This window comes from Monodon monoceros, unplaced genomic scaffold, assembly GCF_005190385.1.
Source record: "Monodon monoceros isolate NGI ecotype Baffin Bay Population unplaced genomic scaffold, NGI_Narwhal_1 Super_Scaffold_19, whole genome shotgun sequence".
Taxonomy (NCBI): Eukaryota; Metazoa; Chordata; class Mammalia; order Artiodactyla; family Monodontidae; genus Monodon; species Monodon monoceros.
Window position 1 is genome coordinate 57,734,372 of NW_021703775.1, and position 19,703 is coordinate 57,754,074.

A 19,703-nucleotide genomic window follows, 5' to 3' on the forward strand; every position below is an offset into this window, starting at 1 on the left:
GCCACAGTGTCTTTCGTAACCTAATACCGGAAGTAACATACCATCACTTATGCTGTAATCTTGTGGTCCCACTGACCAACCATGATCCGGTGTAGGAGGCAGGGAACATTGGGGCCATCTTGGAGGCTGACTTCCATAATTCCTGTTGATCTTTTTAGAAGAAAGCGATAAATATATATGGTTAAAAAACTCAAACAGTAAATACTGGTACAAATGAAAGTTAAAGCTTTCTATAACCTCTAACCTTTCTTTTTCCTTTTATTCCTCCTCCCCAATGTATATATCTACATTTTAAAAACTTACACAAAATGGTTCTTCTATACATACTATTGTGTGCCTTGCTGTTTTCACTTAATATATCTTGGAGCTGTTTTCTCTATCAGCAGGTGCAATGCTACCCTGTTTTTTTTTCCCCCACAGAGTAGCTATTTTTAGTAGAGATGTACCACAGTTTATTCAATTTATCCACTTCCCCACTGATGAACACTGGTTGTTCCCAATTGTGTTTTTCTATTAGTGCAGTAAACATCCTTATAGTTGCATGTTTTGTGTTTGTAGGGCAGTTTCCTCATAGTGGAGAGCAAAAAGGTTTATATTTTGGTAAATGTTGCTAGATTGCCCTTTACAAAGGTTACACAACTTTACCACCTGTGGTATATGAAAATGCCAACTGCCCAACACTCTTACCAACACCGAGTGTTGTCAGACTTTGAATTTTAGCAATATGATAGATGAAAAATTGTATTCCACATTATTTTAATTTGTATCAAATGAAACTGTCACTCTCTTTGTTTATTCTCTCTATAATGGTAAATGGCCTCTTTTTTACAGTGCAAAGAACACTCAAGTATTTAACTTTTGAAGTTTGTGCTGTGTAATTTACTTTGATCTTGGATCTGAAGAGTGTTGAAACTTTATTTTTCTAAATGATAGGAGAAAAAATAGTATTAATTTTATTAGGTGTGATGATGAATGATTGTGGAAGGGGAAAAAAATGAATACACATTGAAGGATTTATGGGTGGAATAACATATCTAGGATTTGCTTTAAAATATTCTAGCCCCGGGCTTCCCTGGTGGTGCAGTGGTTGGGAGTCCACCTGCCGATGCAGGTGACACGGGTTCGTGCCCCGGTCCGGGAAGATCCCACATGCCGCAGAGTGGCTGGGCCCGTGAGCCATGGCCGCTGAGCCTGCGCGTCCGGAGCCTGTGCTCCGCAACGGGAGAGGCCACAACAGTGAGAGGCCCGCGTACAGCAAAAAAAAAAAAAAGTTAAAAAATATTCCAGCCCCTCAAGAGTGTGCGGAGAGTAGGTAGATGAAGTAAGACTGCCAAATGTTGACAATTATTGAAGCTATGTGGATGTTTATTATACTGATCCATATATTTTTTTTATGTTTGAAAATTTTCTTACTAAAAAGTTAAAAAATAAACAAGTAGGAATACCTCTTTTCATTTTACCTTTAGTCACAAAAGTAAATTTTAAATAGTGAGTCACGCTTAATTTTTGATGGAAAATTTTAAAAGACTTTATATGTATATTTGAGATATATTCAAAACAGTGTATGACTTGCAAACTCCTTGGAGACAGGTACAATTATTTCTTTTTTATCCTCTGTGGTGTCTTGCAAATATTTGTTGATGTATATGCTTTTTCTTTTATAGGAATTTTTTCCTTAAGGAGCGATAACCTTTTTTTTTTTTTGCGGTACGCGGGCCTCTCACTGTTGTGGCCTCTCCCGTTGCAGAGCACAGGCTCCAGACGTGCAGGCTCAGCAGCCATGGCTCACGGGCCCAGCCGCTCTGCAGCATGTGGGATCTTCCCGGGCCAGGGCACGAACCCGTGTCCCCTGCATCGGCAGGTGGACTCTCAACCACTGCGCCACCAGGGAAGCCCAGGATCGATAACTTTTAATACTAAAATTCTGGTACATTAAGATACCAGAATTATTTCTGCCTGCTCTGAAAAGTTAAAGAGGAATGTATAAAATGGAAGTATTTTTGTGGATTATACCTTTTTTTTTTTTTTTTAGCAATTTTAAAATTCATATGCCCCGTTGATGATCAGAGATTTAGTACTTGCTCTCCTGGAACTTTTTCAGCTCATTGATATCTTCTTATACATTTCAGTCTTAACCCATTTCCCAAGCTATATTTGAATTAACTTTTATAGAGTAATTACCATTGGTAATATTTTCTGCAAAGTAGTTTTGCTGATGGACTTAGATAAGCCTAATCCTGATACTATTTATCTGTAATGTCTAATTCACTAAAAAAAGATTGTGGGAGCCTCCTATGTGTCAAATAATGTTTAGAACAATAGGAATGTAAAAATGGACAAAGTTCCGGCCTTCATGGAGCTTACCTGCTAGTAGGTATGAACGAAAGAAATCTTGCCCTTACCTTACATAAAAATTTTCCTTCTTCCAGTACTATAAAAAGGTGAAATATTGGGTCGGTTAAAAAGTTCATTCGGGTTTTTCTGTAAGATGTTACGGAAAAACCTGAATGAACTTTTTGGCCAACCCAATAATTTATTCCGCTAACTCAAGGTAATCATGAAAGTTTAAGGGAACTATTAACTTTGTTTTTTAATTTTTACAGATGGTTCCAATCCCTATACATTGAAGCTTTGCTTTTCTACATCATCCCATTTATAAGAAGAGAAGAGCATGTTAGAATTTATGTTTACCTTTATTACAACTTCAAAGCTACACTTCATTTTAAAAAAGAACTAAAATGGTTCATCTAATGTTGCCTTGCTTACTTTGATTCAATATCCTGTCCTGTAATAAATTTTGCCTTGAGTAAATTTGTTGTAAACTTAAATATTGAATTGCTTTCATTTTAAATAGAATATCATAATGTAGACTATCTACAGCTTTCTTGTAGATTACATAAATATATCATTTCTAATCTTATTTTTCTTCCACAGTGAAAATATATTTGCATTCTTAATGCTAATTATCTGCAAGTATTTTTCCATTGTGTATGAGATTAATGCAGGTGAAAGTATTGCATTTTAATATTATAGAATTCCTATTATATGTTTAGATGTTTAAGTATGTTGCAGTTATTCGTATTAAACATAACTTGTATTTATTAAGTATTTTAATCAAGTTTGAGAATAACATTGCATATATTAAATTTTAAGTACTACAAATTTAGCTGATTTTATATTTCTGAAAGGCTAACAGACATATTGATACACTTGTACAATATGCACTCAAACTTATTTAAACTGGTTTTTTTTTTTTTTAAGTCATTGTCCATTTGTATTGACATGCCTCTGTTTCTGGTTCCAGTTTGGAGATTTTATAAAGTTACAACAATGAGTTAATGTGTTCATCTTCATTTGTTGCATGTGACTTGATCTTGAAAACACACCTGGTATTTGGCATTGAAATTTTAATAGAAGTTATGATTAACAGTTCCTCTTCTAGGTAATCTGAGATCCACGGATGGGCTTTAGGGAGTCTATGAACTCCCTAAAATTGTATGTAGAATTTTGGGTACTTAACATTTTTATTTTTTACTCTTAAATCCATCAGTAATATATGTATTTTTCTACATGGTACAAGGTATAAGGATCTAATTTTATTTTTATTCCAAACAGAGATATCTATTGCTTTCAATACCATTTATTAAACATTCTTTCTCCCACTGGATCTGTTTTTTTTTTTTTTGCTTTTTTTGGGAAAACAACATAATGCATACATAGGCAAGTAAGATATAAGGACTAAGCATCGTACTGAGAGACTATACTATAACACACATGTTATCAGGTTCACAGCTTTTTAATAATAGAAAACTGATCTAGCCATTTTATTTTCATCTTTAAAAGAAGGGAGAATATGTTTTATCTACCTAGAGTAACTGTGAAGTCTATAGTTGGCAATAGCAGTTTTGTGATCCTGGGAGTTGTAAACAAATTTGTATACAGAAGTTTCATTTAGATTTTTTGAAAAAGCTTTATTTTGAATTTTAACAAAATTCAAAAAAAAGCTGTTTGCCTTAATCCTTTTAGAAATGATGCAGGGGTTTAAAAAATTTTTAAGAGCTATTGAATAGAAAGTTTAGATGGAAATTAAACACACACGTTAACATTTATTTCTCGTTGAATTTTGACAGCAATGGACCAATGTCCCTTTAGCCCTCTAGATCTAGAGAATCTTAAATTCAATCTAGAAGCATTTTAGACCCTTATCATGGAACCCAATAAGTTACGCCAAAGGTAACCTGTGAATGAACTATAAATGTATGATACTGGGCTGTGTACCTAAGTTTACCTGACTTTACAATAAATGAAGCTTTTTTCCCTCTTCTATAAGTACTTTTCTACATTTGTTGCAAAATTGGTATGTCTTAATTTTAAAAGGTAACTTGTGAGTTTATGCAATAGTTGTCTCCTTCCCTTGCCCTCTTCTGAAAATGAAGATGGATGTCAGCGTTATAGATTATTTTGTGCCTAAAATTTTAGGAGACAAACCTGTGGATGGTGACAGGGCTTGTTTAATTTATATTTGCTTTAAGTAGTATTGACTTTTAGATATGAATTCTATCTTAATGCTTTCTCCCCACCAAAGTGACAAGTAAATTCTTCAGATGTAACTGAGTTGGTAGGTTGGGCCTTGCTGATTTATGCACTGGCGTGTCAGTCCTACTCTGTTGCTGTCAGTAATGTCTTTGACAGTTTACTTGGGTATCACCACTGTTTTTAATCTTTTACTTTTTAAAAAAAATTAATTTTATTTTTTGGCTGCATATTGGGTGTCTGTTGCTGCTCATGGGCTTTCTCTAGTTATGGCGAGCAGTGTGCGGGCTTCTCATTGTGGTGGCTTCTCTTGTTGCGGAGCACGGGCTCTAGGCGTGTGGGCTTCAGTAGTTGTGGCTCGTGGGCTCCAGAGCGCAGGCTCAGTAGTTGTGGCTCGTGGGCTCTAGAGTGTAGGCTCAGTAGTTGTGGCGCACAGGCTCAGTTGCTCCGCGGCATGTGGGATCTTCCGGTACCACAGCTCGAACCTGTGTCCCCTCCTGCAGTAGCAGGCAGATTCTTAAGCACTGGGCCACCAGGGAAGCCCAAGGGTATCACCACTGTTAAATGGAGTTTGCTTTGGCAACACCAGCAACATTTTTCCCTTTGTTATCTTTCTGCTTTTAAGAGAACATTAAAGATTAGGTCTTATAGCTGTAAAGAAATAGTAGTTTTGAATTTATTTTTTTAATACTGAAAATTCGATTCCATATCCAAATCCCATGAAATATTTGATAATAAATCTACAGAAGTGATTCACAGAATATAGCTGCCTTTTAAAATTCCTACTTTCCTGCAGAGGGTATTACCCTACCAAATAAAAAATATTTGCAGTTGCAGCTGACATGAGACTTAACAGCACCTTAGTGATTTGATTTATCTAAACAGTATGTTTTCTAGGACTGAACTGAGAGATGAGGATAAGAATGACTAAATGGGGCCAGTTATGTTTCATGTTTTCTTTATATTGCTATCTGGAGGAATAGATAGGTTGCTAGGTAAATGCTTCTTAGTAATCAGTGATATTCTCTTTCTAGAATAAAGAAATTTTGAGTGCAGAACATTCTTCCATAGTTAGGAATATAAAGCACAAGATTTGCTTTACTTAAAAAGTTCAGGTGACAAAGGTCCTTGTATGAAAGGTAACTTACAATAACCTTCCTGTCTCCATATGGCTGTCTGGCTCAAGAGACTTTCAGTCCATTTGAGGGGCCATGTAAAGAGAGCCTTCTTATTCATAGTACTGCTGGTTGGGCTCATAGAGTTAAGCCTTAAAAAAACAATGCCATTTGATGAAATGAAAATGTAAGGTTTATAGGTTCTGTCTCTCAGCATGTTTTATTCAGAGTTTTTTTTTTTGTTTTTTTTTTTTTACTATAATGATTTCCAATATCAACCAAAAAGTAAGTGAGTGTGCAGACATGATTCTTGTTTAAGCCAAAAAAACGTTGCTGGGGATTTTAAATGTTTAATCTGTGATGTCATTGCTTTTTCCTAAAACCTAGCATTTCCACCAAATGGATTCAAGTGTTAATTAAAATGATCTATTTTATTTTAGTAAGCTTATCATTTTCCTTGCCACCTCAATTTTAACATGCTTTGAACTTGAACAAATACAGTGGATTTTGCTTTACTAGTAAAAGTTTCTTCAATATAAAGCCCCTTATCTGAGGGAACACTTGAAATTCTCTTGGGTTTAATTTATGAATGAGGAAGTTAGAAATGGTAGGTATTGCTGCGCCTCCACCCTTCCCTGTTATGTAGAGTAATCAAGGTTTGAGTGAGCCTGACTGAGTCTTGTCCCTCTAGCCCAGTGGTTCTTTTTTTTTTTTTTTGTGGTACGTGGGCCTCTCACTGTTGTGGCCTCTCCTGCTGCGGAGCACAGGCTCCGGACGTGCAGGCTCAGCGGCCATGGCTCACGGATCCAGCCGCTCCGCAGCACGTGGGATCCTCCCGGACCAGGGCACGAACCCGTGTCCCCTGCATCGGCAGGCGGACTCTCAACCACTGCGCCACCAGGGAAGCCCTAGCCCAGTGGTTCTTAATAACAAAGGTACCGCCCCCTTGGAGGACATTTTGACAGTTTGTAGGGGTGCTTTTTCACAGCATGGGGGATACTATAAATATTTGATTGGCAGAGATCAGGAAAAATTGTCCCTTGCCCTACAATGATTTTCCAGTATCCCGTCAGATATTATCCTAGAAAGTAACTCTCTTTTATATTTGTAAACACAAAATATTTTTGTATACAGTACACTGAATTTTCTAGGAATGCAGCTACCTAATAAATCAAGGAAAGAGGATTGTTTTATTTGGAATATTTCCAAGAGTTGTTCACCACTTTGGAAAATTACATCATCCAAGTGCTATTTGAGTTGACATTGCAACGTATCAGGGTCAGTTTTCATCTGTAGTGGTCAAATTCATCTCGTTTTGTCTTCTGTTGTAGCCATTCCTGAGTATTTATGTATCACTATGCATTTTATTATAATTTTATTTCTCCCTTATATTACAGTTAGGGTTTTGTTTTGTTTTTTCATTAAATGGTGTGTGTGTGCGTGTGTAGGTAGTTAGGTAGGTATTATCCAAGAATTTTATTTCAGCATAATAAAAGGGTGTCAGGTTGTCTAGGTTGGGAACCGTTGCTTTAAGCAGAGTAATCTGGGGACTTCCCTGGTGGTCCAGTGGTTAAGACTTCGCCTTCCAATGCACAGGGTGCGGGTTCGATCCCTGGTTGGGGAGCGAAGATCCCACATGCTTCGGGGCCAAAAAAACAAAACAGGAAACAAGCAATATGGTAACAAATTCAATAAAGACTTTAAAAATGGTCCACATAAAAAAAAAAATCTTAAAAAAATCCACAGTAATCTTGTTCTGGGTTGAGGAAGTGAATCTAGGTTAATCCAAAAACAGTGAAGCCTAGGATTTGTGGTAGAGTCGGTGAGGAGATGCTCTCCCAAAGGGACATGGTTTGCATGTGTGAGGTAAGCCTGGCTTTGCTCTAGCCATTTTGCTCTCTTGAGAGAAACTAGCTGGAAGAGAAAAGATGATACACAGAGGAGGATAGAACTAAAGTCGACGTAATTTAGACAGCATACGAAAACCACTGTGAACATAGGTTACTTTGATCATACAGTATTAGCTGTATTAGCCCAAACTAATTGCCCTGGTAAATGGTTAGTGGTTACCAGAGACTGGGAGTGCGGAGAATAGGGAGTGACTGCTAATGGGTGTAGGAGTTCCTTTTGGGGTGATGAAACTGTTCTGGAACTAGATAGTGGTAATTGTTAACCACATTGTAAATGTACTAAGTGCCACAGAATTGTACACTTTAAAATTGTTAAAATGGTAATTTTATGTTATGTGTATTTTACTACAATGAAAAAAAGTCTGGCCCAGAAATCTTTCCATTCAAACAAGGGCCAATACAGTGCTTCTCTTTAAGCTGGCTAGATACGTTGAGAGAGGGGTGTGGGGATATAATTCCAGGTCTGGCTTGTGGTTATATTGCTGTGGTGGCTGACAGCTTCTGTGCTCCAGTCACCCTGGACTGTTTATCAGGGGAATTGGGGCCAGAGGAGAGACTGGGGTCATGTGCACAGTGAGCAGTTAGGAAAGGATCTGAGATGGGGAGGGGATGATTCCATGAGTAGAAACTAGAATTTCTCTGTGTTCTTAAACCAAAGTAATGCACTGGCTGCACAGTTCAGGTTCTGCTGGGACTCTACTATGTTTTGAGCTACCCTGACTTAATGAGTCTCAGCCTGCAGGAAGACATATTTGTGAATATGTCTAAAATTTCCTTGAAGATTAAGAAACTATTTTACCCACTCTACCCAGTTTTATTTAGACTTTCACCTGTGTGCTAACATGTATAGCTGCTTCAAAGTCTTGAAGAGGAATTCAGTAAGAGATTGATTTACATAGGAAACAATACATAGAAACAAAAACACTTATATAATATATGTAAGTTCTTCAGAGGGCATTAGGAGCCTTTTATCTAAAATTGTTACCGAACCAAATTTGGGTCCACTCGCCCGCACACTGTAAAGCCAATCTGCTGACGCCAGATTGTGGTGAAGGAAAGTGCAGTGTTTACTGCAGGGCGCCAAGCAAGGAGTCCAGGCAGCTAATGCTCAAAAAACCGAAACTCCACAATAGCTTTCAGGCAAAGGTTTTTAAAGACAAGGTGAGGGAGAGGGTTGCAGTGTGTGTGATCAGCTCATGGACATTCTTTTGATTGGTTGGTGGTGAGGTAATAGGGGATCAACATCATCAACCTTCTGGTTCCAACCCATCTGGGGTCTACGTGCTTGTGGGCAGCCTACTGTTAACTTTTTCCACCTGGTGAGGCTTTCATTATCCGCAAAACAGCTCAAAGGTTATGGCTCAGAATATTATCTATAGCCCTTGAGGAGGAACTAAAGGTCCTTGACTTTGTTTAATGGCTAAACTATTATTATTTTGTCTTGCTTGACTGTTTTCCTTTGTTTCTGCGTTTTCTCACTTCTCTGATTAAATTTATTCTTTGGAACTTGGGAAAGGCCTAGGAGGCTAAAGTTTTTCTGCAAAGGCAGGCAGGGGACTTCCCTAGTGGTGCAGTGGTTAAGAATCCACCTGCCAAGGCAAGGGGACATGGGTTTGATCCCTGGTCCGGGAAGATCCCACATGCCGTGGAGGAACTAAGCCCGTGCGCCACAACTACTGAGCCTGCGCTGTGGAGCCCGTGAGCCACAACTACTGAAGCCTGCGTGCCTAGAGCCCGTGCTCCGCAACAAGAGAAGCCACCGCAATGAGAAGCCCGCGCACTGCAACAGAGAGTAGCCCCACTCGCCGCAACGAAGATGCAAGCAATGCAGCCAAAAAAAAAAAAAAAAGCAGGCAGAAGACGGGTTGGGGGTGAGGGGTGGGGGCTGGGGGTTCTGTTCTAGAAAGGTCCTGCTTGGTTACAAAATGAGAATGCAAATGCGTTTGTTTTAGGCCCTTGTGTGATACGTGATAAAACCTGAACTTTTCTGCCTAATACAAAATAATAGGACTGATGCAAATGTCAATGACTGCAATCATGGTAGAGCTTTTCTTATTTAGACTGTTACAAGTAACATCCACAGTACTGTTGCTAGCACAAATTCAGACTTGTCCTACAAAGGCCTCATATGCCGTGATACCTATCAGCAAAGTGCTGATATCTGTGCTGAAATTTCCACCCTTGACCAGAGAGACTAAAATAGTTCTACCACCTCTTCTACTTCTTCCTGGTGTGTAATCTTTGCTCCCTACAGTTTCTGCTCAAAACACCAGTCTCCGAGTCAGTAAAACCTGTTATTTTCCTTAGTTTATTTATGTTTCTGAGGAAGGCGGGACTGCTTTGGGGAGTTATTTCCATCACGTGTGATTGAGGACCACGTGGTTTATAAATTCTAGAGAATGTACAGGGATAACATCTTGGAGCCTCAGCCTCAACCTCCTCGCCACCAGGTGTGACATACTGGATTGATCTGCAACCTAGAGCTGTATCATGGGCCATGATGCTCTTCCAGTGAGGAGCAGGTAAGCATGTGACTGTGTATAAGGGAAAGGGCAGAGACTGTGAGATAGGAGAGACCTGTACTGCAGTGATGGTTCCTAGTCTAATTCCACATTGATACAATGTAGAGTTTAGGCTAGATGACATAGTTTGCTGAAGAATACAGTTTTATTCAACGGTGATATTTTTTCTGATTCTTTTTTGACCCAGCAGTTACCACTTGTGGAAAGGGGCTGTTGTAATCAGTAGGGACATAATACTGTACATCAACTATACTTCAATTTAAAAAAAAAAGATAACAAAGAGCTTTACTAGCTGTAGAGCTGCTTCTCCCACTGCACACAGGCAGGGAAACTAATTTATAGCCCTGGTGACTGCCGAATACAGCCTTCAACCTGCCGGACCAGGGAATCTAACCAGAGGATATGGGAAGCTGTGTAGCCCATCCAGTAGCTCTACATACAGTGGGACTTGAACAGAGAGTACAGCCCATGGCTTTCCCCATCTGCAGAGCAAAACTTGTGGCCTCACCTGACCAGGGAATTCAGTGCACGCTTGCCTGATTCAGGTCCCCAAACAACAAGCCATGCAGGCCCTGGCTGCTATCCTGCTGCTCTGCCAGCACAGGGAAGCTAATTCATAGCCCCATGTACTACCAAATATAGTATCTAGTCCCAACCATCTAGTAAGCCTGACCAGAAAATCCAGACAACAGTGAGGCCCATCCTTTAGCCTCACTTGGGAAGTGAGCAGTTCTATCCAGCTGTTCTCAGGGCAAAACCCCCCCATTCCCATCCTCAGAAAAAAAAAAAAAAAAGATCAATAGGTAAAATTGTTAATTGAGTAACAGTTTTATTTTTGCCTGAATTATTCAGATTTCTTAAATTGATCAGGTTAGTTATTCTCTAGTTATTTTGCTTTTGTAGCAGTCTTAGTGAATAAAGGAAAGGATTAGGCTACCCAGTATCTTGCATCATGAATGCTCATGTGATGATCCTTTTTTAAAAGTTTTTAATTATAATTGACATATAGAAGGTGCACAATGAGTTGATTTGATACATTTATAAATTGCAGTATGATTATCACCACCATCGTGTTAGCTAACACCTCTGTCACTTCACATAATTATCATTTTTTCTCTTCCAGTTTTGAGATATAATTGACATGCAGCACTATATAAGTTTAAGGTGTACAGCATAATAATTTGACTTACATACATCATGAAATGATTACCACAGTAAGTGTAGTGAATGAACATTGATCATCTCATATAGATAGAAAATAAGATGTAAAAAAACCCTTTTTCCTTGTGATGAGAACTCTTAGGGTTTACTGTCTTAACTGTCATATATAATGTACAGCAGTGTTATATTTATCATGTTGTACCTTATACCCCCAGTACTTATGTATCTTATAGTTGGAAGTTTGACTTCCTTCCTGACCTTTTGACTACCTTAATCCATTTCCCCTTCCCTCGCCCACCATGTGACGAACCTTAAAAATGGTTTAGGTCAGATAGCTTGGATTAGGGTAAGAACTTCCCATCCCAACATAAAGCTAGCTGAGGAGGTGATTGCTAACAATAGGGGTTCCATTCCATGGGATTCCCAAATGCCGCCAACCACCTGTTGCTTAGATTGTGGGTAAGGTGGATGGGCCCAGGATATGGGTTGGGTTGCCATGATGGCGGGCAGGGAGTGACTGTGTTGGCACACCTAGGTGTTAGGTTTGGATATCTTGAAAACTGCTCTTCAAAGATGAGCCTGTCTGAACTTGAAGAAATATCTTGAGTACACAGATCCTAACTTTCGAGACTTGGAGAAAAGAAGCACGGTAGTTAAGCTTCAAGGAAAAAAAAATTCTATGTGGCTTTGAGAAAAATCTAGACATTTGTAGTCACAAGAAAATCTCACTGTGCCATTGGCTATCTAGAAGTGAGAGGGATTGATCATAGGCATTTAAAAAACATCTCCATTAAGTGGGAGAGACTTTACTGGGAGAACCTGGATTATAGTCTGTCTGGACTAGAGTCATACCATATCAACCAAAAATCCTGCTTTGACTGTGTATACATATTGCCAGCTCCCAAAGCTTCTTGAAAGAAATATCTGTGCTGGCAGACAGGTGGCTGAATAAACTGCAAGAAAGAGTGGTATTTTTCAATTAAGGCACAGTTTATACACGTGCCAAGATAATATATTGGAATTAAGAAGGGACGGAAACAGAACTCTTATTACATTCTGGTGGTTCTGGATGAGTCAAAAATAATTCCTAATAACTTTGAAGGTAGTATTGTGTAATAGAGCACTGGGTTAGAACTTGTAAGGACTGACTTATCCCAGCTGTGCCACTAACAAGCTGTGTGACCTTGAGCAAGTCATTTTTAAAGGAACTTTTAAACCTTAGATTCCTTTTGTGTAAAATGAGAACAATAATATCTGACCTACTTATCTGACAATGAGAAAATACATATAAAAAAGCACTTTTGGTGATGCTCATAAATCTTCAGGAGAGATGGGGCACTTCCATTTGAGAGGGCCTCTACACTGTCATGGGATTGACACTTGGGAAGGAAATATAGGCTGCCACAACTCAATCACTGCCATTTTAAATCTGTGTTCAGCTGCTCCTTTGAGAATTTTTCAGCAATATAAATGAATTTTATAGATTAAAAGTAGTGTAGCTCAGGTAATAGAAGATCCAGCAAGTTGATGATTCAAATTATTTCAACCTATCTGGACAGTTTTTTTGTGTGTTTGTTTTAAAAAAGACTTGGCTCACATCTGGCTTCTCTTCTAAATGGGAGAGAAAGAGTTTAGCACAGACCCAAGGGCATCATGGGGCACTTTCCCCATAAGTGCAGGCAGCCCTGATAATATACTGACTAACAAAGAGTACAGGAGGGACAGAAATCTGGTGAGAACCCTCAAACACAGCTAAGCCTCCCATGGAAATCTTTCCTGAGACCTGCTCATGACACCAGAGCGAGAGGTGGAAGCTGCCTTCTCCATCGGCCCGTCCCCTCCCTTGTGTTGAACAATCCATGTCCAGATCAATAAAAGTCCTCCTAAATTCTAGAGGCAGGCAAAGTTAAATTTAACTATTAGTTTAAAAGAAGTATGTGATAGAACTTTACTTTTAATATTGAATATATACAAATTATGTATATTTGTATACCTATCTTATAATAAATGGAGATCTCTTATACAACCAGGATGTGGTATACATAGACCCGTTTATTTTTAGTGAATGGGGAGTTTGGAAGTCGTAATGCTGGATTTTAACATTGTGTTGGCCATATCTGATTTATTTGACAAATATTCCCTTGGTCAAGACCCTTCATCATTCTGGGAAATGGGAAACAATGCGAAAACAATTTAATTCCTAATGACCAATTTATAATATTTTCCAGAAACTCAGTGGTATGAAGACTGCCTGCCTGAATATTTCTGGCTACTTCATGAAAGTACAGAGGTTGTTACATTTCTTTTCTACTCTGTGAAGTAATTTTACAGGACTTTGAAAGGTACCAACTAGATTATAGCAAACAGTACCTGTCAGTTTTAGTTCTGTCTGTCTGGATTTGATAGATTTTTTTTTTTCTCAGCTGTTAATATTTCTAGGCTAAAGAGTCACTTTTCTTTCTTTCTCCCTCCCTCCCTCCCTCTCTCCCTTCCTTCCTTCCTTCCTTCCTTCCTTTCTCTTTCCCTAGTTTAGTTTATTCTAATGAAGTAGCTCTGCTTTCACCAAAGTCCCCAAATTTCCATCATTTAGTTGTTCTTTTTCTCAGGTTCTGAGATGCGTCAAGCAGAACTTTATGCCAGCTGTGTAATCACTCCAGTTCATAGGAGGCTGTTTTCCATTTTGTTTTCCTTACCCTCAGAAGGAAGAGTGCTGAGGCGGAAGGAGTGTAGGATTTGGAGTCAGACATCCTAGGTTCATGGCCTCACTCTGTCATTTATTAGCTATATGAGCCTGAGAAAGTCCTTTAAAAATGTCCTGAGCCTCGGTTGTTTATTAATCTATAAAATCGAGAAGTTAACATCTGTGTGTCTCATTTATCCATTTAAAATTAAATTGTCATAGAGTGGGTGTTGGGTACTGTTACAGTGACCCTATTTTTGTTTTCTTTTGTTTGTGAAGGGTTCATTAGACTTTGAACTCCATAGGGCAGGAAGCTTTGTATTTTCTTTCCCCTTCCTATCAGTACCTCACCTATAGTCAGTCTCCCACATGAAATTATCTTCACAGTTGAGGACTGTCTCCATTGGTGTCAAAGCCACAGCTCGACCTTGCCTAACTTTGTGTCTGGGAGGAAAAAGCAAGCATGCTTATCAAGGGGAAGATAATAGAAATCTAAAAGGAAGTTATAATACTGAAGACCACAGAGCCAAGATTAAAAACTATCTTGACAGGCTGTGGCCCTGGGTTGGAAACAAGGTGAAATTAAACTGTGATAAGAAAAGTTTCCTCATTTAAGTTTAATATTTAATAATAATAGCTAATATTTATTGAGCATTTATGTATGCTAGGCATCCTCTTAAATATATGTGTTATGTAATTCTTATGACAGTCAGATGAGGTAGGTATCATTATTACAAAGATGGGGAAATTTAATGTAACCTATCCAAGGTAGCTCAGCCATTAAGTGTTAGAACCAGGATTCCAACCTATGAAGTTCTAAAGCACACACACTTAACTGCTGTGGCAGTTAAGTTAATGGTAATTTGTTATGGCAGGAATAGAAAACTAATTCTGTTGCATTCATTTCCCAACAGAAACCACAGTCTAACTATTAAACCACACTACAATGAGGCTAAAACAAAACTAACAAGGATAGAGAAGCATTAGTTTTCAGATCATGCCTTACTATTTTCTAGATTGGCCAGACTGTTTCAGGAATATTGGGTCAATTCTGAAAGCCATATTTTGAAAGTCATCAGCAAATTAAAAGTGAATCAAGCATAAGAGTGATGAGCATAAGAGTCACAAAATTTTAAAACTTTGGAAATGGATGCATTTTGTACACACCTAGTTTTGTCCTATTCCAGTATCTTCTGGGAGTATTGATGTATTTCATCAAGGTATATAACAGATTTTTTTGCTGTTTTTTTTTCTGATTTCAAAGATTATCAGACAAAGTTCAAACATCTCCAAAATATAAAATTGGTGACAGAAGTCCACTCGAATCCCTACTTCTCACCACTCTCAAAGCCTTGCAGGATCTTACTCTTTTTATTTATATGTCTATTAACCTATCTATATATGTGTTTATATTTTTCAGTAAAAAGCATCACAAGGTTTATAGATTATGAATCTTGAAAGACAAAACCTTTTCCAAGATTCTACAAATATTTTCCTACACTTTAATGGCTTTTTTTTTTAATTTAGATTTTTTGGTCTACTTGAGAATTTATTTTTGTGTACTATGTAATATAATGATCTAATTAAAATTTTTTCTGTATGCATAACTAATGGTCTTAACAGAATTTGCTGAATAATCCCACCCAGGTGGTGACCTTTACCATATACTAAATCCCCATAGTGCTTGTGTCTGGTTTTGTATTCTCTAATCTGTTCCACTGGTCATCTATTCCTGAGCCAGTGCTGTGCTTTTGTTTAGATATCTGGCAGAGTAAGCTACCCTCATTCATCTTATTTTTCATACTTTTATTTATTTATTTAAAATTTCTTTATTTTTGGCTGCGTTGGGTCTTCGTTGCTGCGCGTGGGCTTTCTCTAGTTGTGGTGAGAGGGGGCTACTCTTCACTGCGGTGTGCAGCCTTCTTATGGCAGTGGCTTCTCTCGTGTGGAGCGTGGGCTCTAGGTGCGTGGGCTTCAGTAGTTGTGGCACGCGGGCTCAGTAGTTGTGGCACGCGGGCTCAGTAGTTGTGGCTCACTGGCTCTAGAGCACAGGCTCAGTAGTTGTGGCGCACGAGCTTAGTTGCTCCGCGACATGTGGGATCTTCCCGGACCAGGGTTCGAACCTGTGTCCCCTGCATTGGCAGGCGGATTCTTAACAACTGTGCCACCAGGGAAGCCCCACTTATGATGGTTTGACTTAACAATTTTTCAACTTTACAGTGGTGCAAAAGCAAAACTCAGTAGAAACTGTACTTCAAATTTTGAATTTTGGTCTTTTTCCAGGCTAGCAATATACCCTACAATACTTTCTCCTGATGCTGGGCAGTGGCAGCGAGCAGTAGCTCTCAGTCAGCCACTCCATCAAGAGGGTAAACAGCTGATACACTTGCAGTGATTCTATTCCCATACAGCCATTCTGTTTTTCACTTTCAGTAACTGTATTGAATACAGTTATTTATTGAATGTATTCAGTAAATTACATGAGATATTCAACACTTTATTATAAAATAGGCTTTGTGTTAGATGATTTTTGCCTGACTGTAGGCTAATGTAAGTGTTCTGAGCACGTTTAAGGTAGGCTAGGCTAAGCTATAATGTTTGGTAGGTTAGGTGTATTAAGTGCATTTTTGACTTATAGTATTTTCAATTTACAATGGGTTTTTTGGGATGTAACCTTTCAGTAAGTCGAGGAAGATCTATAGAGAAGCGTCAGACTTGGGAACAAAGGCAGAGAAGATGAGTGTTGAGGCACCATCCTGCAAATGAAAATTAAGTGAAAATCTACATATGGAAGGATGTGACTCCCTACACTTGGTCCTCATCCTGCCTCCTTTTCCTTCTTCAAACTAGGCTCTCTGGGCAAAAGATTGAAGAATTCTCTGGAGAAACTGTCTGGCCCAAGGCAAAAATACCACAGCTTCTGACAATTTAGGGTTTCTTGGGAAATGGGCAGTTACCCTACAGAGATGGCTATTATTGAACCATCCTTGCCCGTGCATACAGAGCTTTTTAGTATCTCCCTCTTAAACAATCCCTCATGGGCAATGGCAGAGAATGTGGTCAGGCTACAGGCAGTCCAGAGGCTGCCAGACCTCTCTATATAGCAGACAGTTTGTGGAAACATCGTACCAGCTTAAGGAGTCTAGTCCATATGGCATGTTCAAATTTTCAATAAATGCCTAAAATTTTTTAAAAAATCAGCTCTTTTGTATCTCCCTCTTAAACATGAATAGACTGCCAAAAATATAGTCCTTTAACATGAAAGACAGAGACCCAAATAGAAAAAAAGAAGTCCAGAGAAAACAGACTACTAAGGAGCAGAAGAAAATTAAAAACAAAATCTTTTACATTCTTAGGGAAATGAGAACGTTTTGCATGAGTGAAACAAGTATGGAATGCTTTTAAACAACAACGAAGAACAAAACCTTAAAGAGCTCTAAGAAATTAAAAAATTAAAGTCAAAATTAAAGTCAATGAATACTAGCAATGAATAATCAGAAACTGAAAATATTTATAATACCACCTTACAGTAGCATAAAAAATATGAACTGTTTAGGGAATAAACCTGAAAAAAGATGTGCGAGACCTGTACACTGAAAACTATGAAATGTGGCTGAGAGAAATTGAAGAGGATAAATAAATAGAGAGGGATATTTTGTTCATGGGTTAGAAGACTGAATACAGTTTAAATGTCAATTCTCCCAAAATTGACCTATAGATTTAATGCAATCCCTATCAAAATCCCAGCAGGCTTTTTTTTTTTTAATAACCTCATTCTAAAAATTCACATGAACTGTGAAGGACCCAGAATAGTCAAAACAACTTGGAAGAAGAAGTACGAAGTTGGAGGACTAAAACGACCTGGTTTCAAATATTATGACACAGCTATAGTAAGCAACACGGCGGTGGTGTAAGACAGGTAGATCAGTAGAACAGAACAGAGTGTAGAAATAGATCCACACATTGCTGACTGATTTCTGACAAAGAAGAAAAGATAACTCAGTGGCAAAATGATAGTCTTTTCAACAAATGTTGCTGGAACAATTAAATATACATATGCCAAACCCCCCCAAAAACAAACAAAAAAACCCGTAACTTCATATCTTGTACCATATACAAAATTAATTCAAGATAAGTCAAAGACCTAAATATAAGAACTAAAACCATAAATCTTGTAGACAAAAACAGGAGAAAAATCTTTGCGAATCTTTGCGTTTAGGTAAATATTTCTTAGTTATGACACCAAAAGCATGGTCTATAAAGAACAAACTCATAAATTGGACTTCATCAAATTAAAACCTCTGATCTTAGAGAATGAGAAGACAAGGAGAAAATATTTGTAATGTGTATATATGATAAAGGACTTGTATATGGAAAATATAAAGAACTCTCAAAAATCAACAATAAGAAAACAACCCTATTAAAACGTTTCATCAGGGGCTTCCCTGGTGGCGCAGTGGTTGAGAGTCCGCCTGCCGATGCAGGGGACATGGGTTCGTGTCCCGGTCCGGGAAGATCCCACATGCTGCGGAGCGGCTAGGCCCGTGAGCCACAACCACTGAGCCTGCGCGTCTGGAGCCTGTGCTCCGCAACGGGAGCAGTGAGAGGCCCGCGCACCGCGATGAAGAGTGGCCCCCGCTCGCTGCAACTGGTGAAAGCCCTCGCACAGAAACGAAGACCCAACACAGCCAAAAGTGAATATAAAATAAATAAACTAAAAAAAAAAAAAAAAAAAAAAGTTTCATCAGAGAAGATACGTGAATGATCAATAAGCACATACAAAGATGCTTAACATCATTAGTCAATAGGGTAATGGAAATTAAAACTTTAGTGAGATACCACTCCATACCTATTAGAATGGCTAAAATTAAGAAGTCTGACCATACTAAATGTTGGTGAGGTTTGTAGAGGAACTGGAGCTATCATATATTTCTGGTGGGAATGTAAAATGGTACAACACTTTGCAAAAATAATTTAGCAGTTTCCTAAAAGTTAAACCATGCACCTGTCATGTGATCCAGCCATTCACTCCTAGAGAAAAGAAAGTATATGTTCATACAATGACTTGTACACAGATGTTCATAGCATCAATAGCTTTTACTTATAAGAGCCCCAAATTGGAAACAGCCCCAGATGTCCATCCACAAGTGAATGAATAAACAAATGGTGGTATGTCCATATATAGTGTCAGTTCTGCCCTGCCCCAAGACCAACCAGATTCAAGGGAAGGGTACACAGACTCCACCTCTCACTGGCAGTAGTGTCAAAGTCACAGTGTAAGAAGAGCATGTGGGATGAGAGAGATTGTTGAACATGCCACAGTGTCCCCGAAATACTAACCCTTTTTAAAGCCCTTCATCACATATCAAACTCAGAACACAAAACAACCATTATCCCATAACGTAGTACAGTGCCCCTGTTTGTCGAGAGCCCATTAACCAGAACAGCTCTGCCTCTGGTTAATGAAAGCTCGTTTCTGAGAGGCAACAGGGTGTGTCCTATCATACACTAAGTGCTCTTCAAGAATTGTCTGAGCTCAAAGAAATGCAGTACAGGATTGTGGCTTGAGGGTCAGATGTGAAAATTGTAATTAGTTTAGGTCAACACTTATCGTGGCTGCTGTTTTCAGTGGAGTATTTCTGGTTGCCAATCATGTCTGTGCATGGTGTGGCCAAACTTTTTGGCATTGTTCAGTTCTCCAACCTCTAGACTTTTCTAGAAGATGCTCACTCTCTTGAAATTAGACCCAAGGGACTTCCCTGGTGGCCCAGTGGTTAAGACT

The 19,703-nt window shown here is 38.7% G+C and overlaps 1 protein-coding gene across 2 annotated transcripts in view; it reads left to right on the forward strand.

The window, feature by feature from the left end:
* The window catches only part of HNRNPLL (heterogeneous nuclear ribonucleoprotein L like), a 36,488-nt gene extending 33,680 nt beyond the window's left edge, over positions 1–2,808 (forward strand). For both annotated transcript variants that reach the window (XM_029232429.1, XM_029232431.1), the window contains exon 13: positions 2,604–2,808. In XM_029232429.1, coding sequence (XP_029088262.1) covers positions 2,604–2,659 — 56 coding nt within the window. In that variant the 3' untranslated portion in view covers positions 2,660–2,808. The remainder of the gene's footprint in view (positions 1–2,603) is intronic.
* Positions 2,809–19,703: the final 16,895 nt, after the last annotated feature.